This window comes from Fukomys damarensis, unplaced genomic scaffold, assembly GCF_012274545.1.
Source record: "Fukomys damarensis isolate Sample0158 unplaced genomic scaffold, DMR_v1.0_HiC HiC_scaffold_5, whole genome shotgun sequence".
Classification (NCBI taxonomy): domain Eukaryota; kingdom Metazoa; phylum Chordata; class Mammalia; order Rodentia; family Bathyergidae; genus Fukomys; species Fukomys damarensis.
The window spans coordinates 24,179,052-24,190,191 of NW_022900917.1; the positions used below are offsets into that span (position 1 = coordinate 24,179,052).

At 33.3% G+C, this 11,140-nt stretch overlaps 1 protein-coding gene across 4 annotated transcripts in view; it reads left to right on the plus strand.

Annotated features, from left to right (window-relative positions):
• Nbn (nibrin) overlaps positions 1-10,367 on the plus strand; it is a 34,098-nt gene extending 23,731 nt beyond the window's left edge. For all 4 annotated transcript variants that reach the window (XM_010612001.3, XM_010612002.3, XM_010612003.2 and 1 more), the window contains 5 exons: positions 93-161; positions 1,102-1,260; positions 2,796-2,909; positions 8,775-8,824; positions 10,207-10,367. In XM_010612001.3, the coding sequence (XP_010610303.1) occupies positions 93-161; positions 1,102-1,260; positions 2,796-2,909; positions 8,775-8,824; positions 10,207-10,237 (423 nt within the window). In that variant the 3' untranslated portion in view covers positions 10,238-10,367. The remainder of the gene's footprint in view (positions 1-92; positions 162-1,101; positions 1,261-2,795; positions 2,910-8,774; positions 8,825-10,206) is intronic.
• The last annotated feature ends 773 nt before the right edge of the window (positions 10,368-11,140 follow it).

Sequence of the window (11,140 nt, forward strand, 5' to 3'; positions counted from 1 at the left end):
ATATCTAGGTCAGAGGATAAATATCTAAGTTTCATAGAAGAGTTGGTTATTAGTAATTCCTGTGAACAATATTTTTTATTTTATTTCTTTAGCAAGAAAGTGAAGTTGGGAAGAAATGTGAGCTCAAGAAAGAATCTCTGTGGTCAACTAAAGGAATATCTGTGAGGAAATTCTTATTTATTTGATTAAATTTTTATAAAGATTTGACTTACAATAATCATCTCATTAATTTGTCATTTTTCATTCCTAAATATTTCTTTGCTAATTCTGATCTGTTTCATTCACATACCTCATCTAAGAATGGATAGATCATATTATAATCGTTATGCAGTAAAAAGAGCAGAGAAAGAAGCCTGAGTGTAATTCCCTGCTTTGTACTGCATAGATTGATGACCATGAGCAAGTCATTTTCACATTAATGAACCTCAAATTCTTTGTTTATAAAATAAGGTGGACACTTTTCCAACATTGTGGTTGTTTATGTCAAATACAGTAACAGATATGAAATATTTGTAAAGAATTAGATCATTTTTACTTTACTTGAATCTTAATTGTATTCTGTATTCTATCACTGTCAGATGAATATTTTCTTCTGACTTTTCCCTTTTTCCTCTTCTTCCAGGCTGCATTTATCTTAGAAGTGTTAATAATTCCCTGGTGAATTACACAGTTCAACATTAAAAGAATTAGAGGGCAAGCCTTGAGCAGCTATAACAAGTTGATATGTAACCAACTAGATGGTAGTAAAAGACATCAAGCAAAGGATCTTGAGTAATTGAATGATAGATAACAAAGTAATCTGCTTATTGGAATTATATCTACTGGACCAAGCTATAAAGTTAAAAATACAATACTGAATGGTTTTTAACTTTTTATCACAAATCAGTATATTATAAATGTTTTCCGAGATACAGAGCACCTCAGTTATTTTTTAGTTTTATGAAATATAGATGATTTGATTCTAAATACAAACTTCGTGTACTAGAAATAAACCCTTTTAACTGTTCTTTTTAGGTATTTGAACTTTTTTCTGTAGATCCCTAAATAACAAGTAATTTTCCTTTTCTTACTTTTTATCTATCTCTTTGAACTCCCTTTAAGAATAATGATGAACTTCAGGACAGCAGTGAGATGCTTCCAAAAAAGGTGTTAATGACTGAATTTAGATCACTGGTGGTTAATAACTCCACTTACAGAAATATATGTGGGGTAAATAATGATCATGGTCATCAACTAAAGAATTTCAAGAAATTCAAAAAGGTAAGTATTTCTATAACTGTATCACAAGAGGGCAGTGTTTGAAATGGTTATAGACCTACCACTGGCTCAAAACAGTAATAAAAGTATGTTGAAAAACTAAGGCTGTTTTGCTTAAAATGGTTTTAAAAAATTATTCTAGAAAGGAAATGAATGGATAATAAATATATAGCATATCTATATAGATGACCAAGACTGAATTCTTTATAGGTAGCCATTTACCTGATTTTCCTCACCCTAAGCGTTGGATTTAAAACCATATGACAGGGCTGGGGATTTAGCTCAGTGGTTCTTCTGCCTGCCTCACAAGCACAAGGACCTGAGTTTGATCCCTAGTACAAAAAAATAAATACAAATTTTTAAAAACCCATATGATAGTCTTTTCAGTTCTGATATTGATCTGTGACTTCCTCAATAGGTTCTTTAACTCCAGACTTTATAAAGAGGAAAGATTTGTAAAGTAACAGCACATGTAATAGAAAACTATAGGCATTTTATGATTGCATGTATATATAAAACAAAATATACATTGTTCTCTGAGCTTTATTGTTAGACCTGAATTCCTCCTCATTAAGGAAATGCTGGGATATTATTTTATCAGTATGGCTCAAAGAATATTTCTGACCCAGCTGTATTCTTTGTTTAGTTTTCTCTGGAATATTGACTTCTTGCCCCAGACTACTATTAACTGCTAGCCTTTGCTTATGCATTTTTTTTATCAGAGTATAATTATTATTTCAAAATTGATTTTTGTGGAATACTACTTTGAGTATAACATGAGATGTGCAAATTTTTGCTATGACTATTAGTGTAGCTTTTCCTTCTACTATGAACATTTACTATTAATATTTCTCAGTTAAACTAGTTTATCTCCCTACCATGACACCCTGACATGGCACCATGATACTTTTTTAACACTGCTTTCATACTTCACATCTATGGCTCATGAATCACACAACAGGACCATTCTTACAACACTGTTACTTCATGTATAATAATGTTTAAGAAAATGTCTGTTAAAAAAAAATCAGGATTCAAAAGACATGCTGTTTTTTATTGGTTAAGTTACCAAAGTAAAAGCAGTAATACCATTGGCACTGAAGTGGTGTGTTAATTCTCAAGAAGTATAAAGTACTTTGGACTTTTAGAAAATGGTTTAAAAAGATTTAAAATCTTCAAAAATATAGACACTCTTACCTAGAAATTTGTTTTCAAACTATGTAAGAAATTCATCCTAAAATTTATATAGAAAAAAATTTAATAAGAGTATCCCAAAGGAATTTGAATTTTTCTTTAAATTTCCAAATTAGAGACTTGGCTCTTTTTAAATTTTTAAAATACTGCTGAATGTTGAAAACTAATTTAAAATTCCCTTTCCACTTCACATATTGAAATTTCAAAAGCATGTCAGGATTTATTACTTATTCCCTAAGTATAGTATTACCAGGATTTATAGTCTTTGTTTTCTAATCTTAGCCTTTTAAATGATCACCTCATGTGTTAATATGTTTAACCTCACTACTTTTATTATTTAACAGGTCACATTTCCTGGAGCAGGTAAGCTTCCGCACATCATTGGAGGATCAGATCTAATAGCTCATCATGTTCGAAAGAATGCAGAATTAGAAGACTGGTTGAGAAAGGAAATGGAGGTTAGTAAGAAGAAGGCCCCACAGTTGATTGAATTGTACTTTGCTTCTTTGTGATTTCACTGAAGCAAATTATCTTTACAACCAAACTCATGATAAATGACCTAAGGTCATTCAGAAAAATTTGGAGTTCAACAACATTAAGATTAATCTGTACCTTGCCATATTTCTTTAAAGGAATTCTAGATTTGTATTGTTAGTTTAAAAATATGTGTGCCTAAACAGATGGATTAAGTGTATATTTTAATGTGTGTAGGGGGGTTAATTCTCAAAAATTTTAAAGGAAACTAAAAAATGACAAAAGGATGGCTTATAATCACATGGAAGATACTACAGATATATCACGTGATATACTCTGTGGGAGTGAACAGGCCTTTCTCAGTGTAGGAATTGTGTCTCAACAATTCTAAATATTTCTCATTATTTACTTGAACATTACCCTTTCCTCTTTTCTCTATTATCTCTTTCTGGAATTCCAGTTTGGCAGAAGTTAAATTTTCTCACTTTCCTTATCTCTTTGTTTCTCTGGCTGTGTTTTTGGTAGTGCTTTGAGATGGTCTTCTAGTTTATTATTTGCCTTCAACTCTGGTTAGTACTGCATTTATTCAGCAATATTTTAATTTAACTTACTGTAATTTAACTTCCTTTTATTTTCATTATTAAAATCTGTTTTATTCTCCCAAATCTTATTCCCTACTTGTAATTTAGCTTAATAGTACTGCTCCTTACAGTACTTTATGGTCTTTAAATGTGAACTGTTTTCCTTGGAACATAATCTATAGGATTTCCTTGAGTCTTAAGTTTGTATTTACTGTCAAAATGAAAGACTGAAGTCATATTCTGTCTTCTACTTTGAAACAATAATTGGCTTTATTGTTTTATAAATGTACATTCCAAAGAATTGTGACCGTACACAAAAGAGTGAAGAAGGCCCAAAAGTATCTCTTTAAACATTGAGCGAATGGTTTTCCAAACCTCTATTGAGGAAGGACCTGAGGCCAAGACAGACTTGGAAGAGAAAGAGTGAGACTGATAGAAGGAAGTTAAACTGAAGGTATTGCTTGATTGTGTAAATGTTTCTTCCCTCCAAGATACTTTATTTCCTGATATCCTCTAAGAAGAAGGGTGAAAATATGAAAAACACTATGTAGCTGGAGTCAGTTTTTACTTTAAATGGTATGTTTTAATTTTACATAGTGTTTGTTGTTTCCCTTCTATGAGGATTAAGGACATTATTTGTACTTCCTTCCCTTATCTTATGACAGTCCTGTTTTTCCCAATTTTAGTGGACTTGGATTGTCAGAATATACAAGGTGTGATAAAAAATAGGGTAACTTGAATTTTTTTCATTTATTACAGTACAAGGCACATAGCTCATAAGTCCCCTCAAGATATTCCCCCACACTTTTAACACACACTTACTGTTCTTGCCTTTTTCTGATCAGTCTGGAAATCCTATTTTTATGTCTTTAGTTGTATGGTCATGGCTGCCTTGATATTCTGAAACAATTCAAAACATCCACTTTTCATGGTCATTTTAACTTTGCATTATGATCCAGAAGTTACATGCTGCCAGATCTAGTGAATAAGGTGGATGAGGACACACTGTGATCAGAAAACACAGTGAATGTTTAAATTTTACAGCTTTCTATAGTAACAGACCTTGTCATCAATCCCCCTCAGAATACCTAAAATACTTCTACTTCTTGCTTTAATTTTTTTTTTTTTTTTTTTTGGTATCAAACTTGGGACCTTGTGCTTGTGAGGCAGGCAGCAGGAACCATTGAACTAAATCTCCGGCCCTACTCCCTGCTTTAAACACACTTTGTCATTTTTGGCAATGTCTTTTGCTATAATTTTTTTTAAATTTAAGCATTTACTGTATTTTTTGGTCATACCTTGTATATCAGTATTGTGATTATTCCCATTATTCAGTTTTTCCTGAAATCGTAAAGCTGTTTCGACTTGGAGTTGCAGTTCCTTATCATTTCAAGAAACTTTTCCATTATATGTTTAAAAATTTATTTTTGTTGAATTTCTGCATCTGAGGCATAGCCATCTTTCTATTGGCTCACCTTTGCTCTCCTAAAGATGTTGAAGAAAAGGAAGGGTTCTGCTGCAGCTGTGCACAGCTCTTATTGAAAAGCTGGACCAGCTCTCTCCTGGGATTCAAATTAGATTCTGTACCAACAGGTGTACCCTTGCCAGAAGAGAATGACAGTATTTTCACTTGCTCACCTAACTTGTCAGGCATCCCTGGCGCCTAGGCCTTCGGTCAGTGTTCTTCCCACTTCATCTCCCCATGCCATTCGCCCTTTCCAGCAGACCAACAGTAGTTGTTTTCCCTGCTTGGACTACTTTTTCCCCATACTTAGGATGTTAAGTGAGAGTTTTCAGGTTTCACTAGTTTTGTAGTACTTTTTAATTGGTTGAAGCAGTGTTGTGGATCAGGTGCATCAGAATTCTTCAGTTCTTTATATAGCTGCATCTGTACAGTCTGGCATGGGCTTAACTCTTCTTGATTACTGCTGTTGTGTCTTACGCCTTGGTTTTGGATGGGAGAGGAGCTAAGAGCTTTTAGGCAGCTGCTGATTTCTTTATTAGGAATTAGAGGTGGTCACTGTGTTCTAGATCTATACTATCAGATCTCTTTAATTAAAACCTTGTTAGTAACAGTATGTAGGATTTATTCTGTAAAGCAGTCTTTATCCTTGCTGCACTGCTTATAACCATAAATGTAAATTGAATCAACATCTCGATTCCTTAGGTTTGCCCTCATTACTCTTTTTACATACTCCCTGCCTTTTGTTCTTTTTCAGCACTCCTTTGTCTTCTTTTGATGCAGACTTGTCTTAGTTTTTCTGGTCAGTGTGTCACTTGCTGAAGTTTTGGTAAATTTAGGATATTTTCATTTTGGGGGTTGTGGATATAGTTCAGTGGGAGAGTACATGCCTAGCAAGCATGAGGCCCTAAATTCAATCCCCAGCACCAAAAAAAAAAAAAAAAACAAGCAAAACTGAGGATATTTTCATTCTTCACATAAAACATTCTTTTTAGTCTGCCTTTGAAAATCGTAAGACTGAGGTCACTCTCAAAACCTTGAAAATTATCAAAATATGAGGCAGTTCTATTTAATAATGTCTTACATAATGTTTCATAAAATATATGAAATAAAACCGATTTCTTCTCATTGATTTGTCTTTAATGTTCTGTACCTTTAAAATTAGCATTCCCCCATCATTCCTCTAAAAATATTTAAAATAATACTAGCAGCTTTTCTGACAAGTACTTTATGAAAATCATATATCTTCTGTTTATATTCTATCTACTGTCCCTACTAGAAAATTAGTGTATAAAATTGAGTCAGTTTTCTTTGCGACATCTCAGAAGTGTGGCAGCCTATAGTACCAGGAAATACATGCACTAAATTATTAGCAGTAAAAATATGCAGTGATTACATTTTTATTAACACATTAATTGTACATTTTAATAGGATTTAGTGTGATATTTCTCTATATGCATTGATCATATCTAACCAGTAGGAATTATATTCTAAAGTCATTTTGTGAGGAAAAAATAGACTTAGTAGAAGTAAATCTTAACCTTTTTAGTACCTGTATTTAACAAATTTGTGACGTTTCAGTGAGGATAAAATATATATGTAAGAAATTACAACAGAAGATAAAAGTCGATAAGCATCCTGGGAGTTGGGCAGTTGAAGGTTTTGTGGAGCTCTTCATAATAGGCATTCTAATTTAAAAGAAGCTTTTGTTAAGGATTTGAACATGTTCTCTGACACATAACCAGTGTTAGGCACTAAATAATTATTAAATATACATTGATGTGGGAAGAGGGAAAAGGGTGCTAACTTTCTGGGCAGAGAACAGAAAGAACACAAATGGAGGGAAGGCGGGGAGATGAAAGGGAGAGGAAGATGATGTAACAAGAATTAAGGTGCGTTATGTACATATACAACCTACCTGACGAATATAATCATACTCCAGACATGCACTAAAAGTAAAAATTAAAAGCAGTCAGCCACAAGTTAGTGAAATCAGGTTTTTGTTTTGCTTTTCGTTTTTGCAGTTAACATAACAAGCATACAGGATCTGTGAAAAGGAAGGGTTAAGTGATTGGCAAAGTAACACGGAGCTGGATTACAGAGAGCTTTGCATATTTTAAGGGTCAAATTCAAGAGTTTATGTTTTCTTTGGTAGACAGAAATCATCAAAGGCTTTTGAATGGCAACTGATAGGATTCCAGTTGAACTTTAGGAAGATGAATTCAGCATAAAGTTTCTCTGATCCTCTCTGAGGTACTTTAGGAGTCTGTTGAATTTGTTGTAAGTTATTTGTAGTAGAGTTCCTGCTTCCTGTGATCCCTCAGGCTGAGGTCTGAAGCAATGATGAAGATCTTAGGTGTGTTAGGAGGGGTCTTTTCCATTTGACTCATGTTCATGCCAATTTGTCGGTGAGCTGTACTACAACGTGGCTCTTGGTTAGACTGTATTGTTGGCCTCTGGTGGATGACCTGCACATTCAGCCCCATGAGCTTACTCTACTCTGGGAGATAGCTGCCCTGTCTCCATCATGCTGCCTGAGTTCTTTGACTTCGTGTATCCTCTAACTTCTTGTGGCATTAGGGTCTGTGAACAACATTCAGGTGTTTTTATTGATACTGCAATCATATATCATCCGGGTATTTATATTTTTTCCTGTCTACCTCCCTGTGTTGTAGCATGCTTTATTCCAAAAAGGGTACCAATGAACTTTATGGTAAGAAAGATCCTAGCATTAAACAAGAGGGAGCAGGACAGACGTCGTTGCTGTCAGATGAAATAGAGTAACCAGGAAGACTTCAGGCTATGTAGTCGCAGAGCAGTTGTCCCTTGCTGGGCTATAAAACTTTTACTACTTCCTATTGTGTAGGGATTTAAACCATAAATCCAGGGCCATGAAGTGATCCTCACAACCCTGGCTACTTGAAGATTTCATTGGTCCTCAGATGCTGGACAAATGCCTATGGGGATCATCTGACCATTTTCAATATGACCTTTTAAAATGAAAAACTTCGGTGCTGGGGATTTAGCTCAGCGGTTTGGTGGCCTGCCTTGCAAGCGCAAGGACCCAAGTTCAATCCCCAGCACCAAATAAATAAATAAACAAGTAAATAAATAAAAATGAAAAACTTCGTATTCTGTCTATATTTATGAAGTTTTTGTGGGTAGGGCTCCTCCAGATTTTAAATTTGTGATACATGCATTTTTACAGAAATAAATGTTTGCAATTCTTTTTAAAAATGAATTAGTTAAAAAAAATAAAGCTAAAACAAAATAGAAAAAAATAAAGTTATTTGTGGGTGAGGTAAGCAGCCTCTAAGCCTCAATTTGGGAGCAAGAGGAAGGGTGCTTCTTGGCGTGCAGAGCTGCTGTGGTTGAAGGAGCATAGTGCTATTTCTTTCTCATCAGTTTTCTGATCTCAGAGGACTGAACTTTAATAAAAGGATTTTGCTAAAAAGGATGGTTAAAAGCCCAATAAGCAGGCCAGGGATGTTCCAGTAGCACAATGCCCACTGGGCAAGCATGAGGCTCTGAGTTTGATTCCTGATATCAAAAAAAAGCTAGCAGTATATATCAGTTACCTTCAGAGACTAGCTGGAGAAAGTTGTTTAATTAGAACACTTTGCTGTAATGTTAGTGTAATATGATAATAAAATCTGTTGAATAGGATAGTGTACAGGCAAGAACTTACAGACTTAGTAATGTTTTGGATGTGACAGTCTCAAAGATGACTGTACAACCTATCAGTAGAACACTTTATTATATATTCATTACTAAGCAAGTGTTTTAACTTATGTTACTTTTGACAGGTACAAAAGCAACATGCAAAAGAAGAGTCTCTTGCTGATGATCTCTTTAGGTAAAATTTGATTTCAGCTTTTTCACATGCCTTTGAGAGATGTATATATAATTCAGATCCTATTCATACGTACTAGATATATTTGTTTATGTCCTTATAATAGACCCTTAGTCCCTTCACCAAAAGAATGTTTTGTTTTTAGTACATTTATTTATTTTTATTACTTGAGCATTTCTTAACTGGGTTTCCTGCAGGTAGCTTCAAGGTTTAAGGTTTGATTCAGTTTTATCATATAAGATACTTAAAATTTAGAAAGAAGCATTTAGGCAAAAAGAAAGTTCCTAAACTGGGTGAATTTGACTGGTACACTTGTGAGATTTTCAGTTCTTAGTAGGACTATGAATGAATTGATTTTTTAAAATTCAGACCAGTAAAATGCCAGGCCATTTGTTTATATTTAATTAATACATGAATAAAAACAAAAGTCTAGATTAGAGTTTCAAAGCAGGTTTTTGTGAGAGGTTTTAGAGGAATTATAATGCATGATGATGATTTAATTCTTTTTAAAAAAATTCTGATGTAGCACATTTTCAGCATTCTAGCCCAGCTTGAAACCTTATAATTATCTCTCCGGTATCAATAAATTTTTAACAAATCAATAAATAAAACTAAAACATAATAGTAAATACTAAAAGACTAATATTTTCCAAATTTCCAGAAGTATTATAGTTTTAAATATTTTCCAGCCAAATTTTTATTCTTTAATAATTAACAGTGTAAATCCCTGTTGAAAACGTTGACAGAAAATACTGATATTTTATAAGTAGTCAAATGAGACTATGTGGCTTCCCACCTATATTTGTTTGATTGCTACAGGAGAAAAGTTTGTAAATTATTAGTAAATTATGGTCTTTTATGTAAATGATATACTTTAACTTGAGGTTTGGGGTGGCACGAGACCTATGTAAAGCCACACTCAATTTTTAAGCTGTTGTTTTAATTATTTTGATACGTTATGCAATTTTTATTGACCATGTATTGTTTTTACCAGATATTCATCAAAGTAGCATCAAGGGAGTACAGTAGTAGCTGGGTGCATGAACTTAATTTGTTCTACAATTTTAGAAAGGATTGCCACTTTTGTGTTTGTGTGGGAAAGAAGTCTGTGGTCCTGTATCAGTCTAGTCACCTCATTGTTTTTGTTACAAACAAAAACAAAATTTTGCCAGACATGTCTGTTTACAAACCAAATTGTTTGCAGACAAAAGTGTTCGTGGACAGAGGTACCAGTATAAATGAAAATAAAGAATTGTCAGTTTTTATTACCTGATTCTGAGGACAAATTTGCATTCTCATTTTGTTTCCTAAAGTGTGACTTTTATAAGTAAGAGAAATAGAATGTCTTCTCTAAATCTCATTGAACCCCATTTCTTTATTTTCAGGTATAATCCTAATGTTAAAAGGAGAAGATAATTGAGAACTTTAAAAAGAAATTATGAAAATAAGGTTCCCTGCAAGCATCTACTTCAGGCTGAGATACACGAACACAGTGTATGTAAGATATTTAAGTTTTTGTGGCCTAAATTTGTAAAATAAAATGCACAGAACTCTATTTCTTTTTTGTGTGGTAATGAATACTTTTGTTTTCTCTTTGTCATGACATCTCTCACAATTAGGGTTTTTTCATTTTTAATTAAATCTCCACTACCACTCTCTTGTTTTGTTCCCCTCAGAAAAAAAATGTATGATACTAATTTCTTGTTAGTCTTTCCAGATTTTTAATTCCTATTCCAACTCTTATGCATACCATTTTTCAGTAACTCCTAATACAAATGATAGCATAACATGCAGTGTTCTGCACCTTGTTCTTTTTCATGTGATAGAAAGTTCATAGGCATATTAACATTTTTTCCATTGTGTTATAGTCCATCTAAATTGATGTGTCCCAAATGAAATGGCTTCAGTTATGAACATGTCACCCATGTATTATTCTGATGCTAGAAACTGAAACAGTATAGAACACTTCATTAAATTTGTAATTAGATCTCATCAGAGATGAGTAACAAAATATTTCATTTTTCATATTAATATAACTAGGAGAAGAATTATGCTGAAGTTGTATTATCAACTCTACAGACTGATGATATATCCAAGAAAGTATAATAAGTCTTTTGTAAAGACTGAAAGCATCCTGGTCCATATAAATTGTGCCACCTTATCTTTCTTAGGTGATTACTGTTTTTTATAACCATTTTTTTAGGTGGTTGGAACATGACATGAAAAAGCAAAGCATGAGTTAATTATACACTTGCTAGATATTCATTGAAGATTCAGTGTCCTATATGTAATCAAAAAGTTCACTACATTTAAGTATCT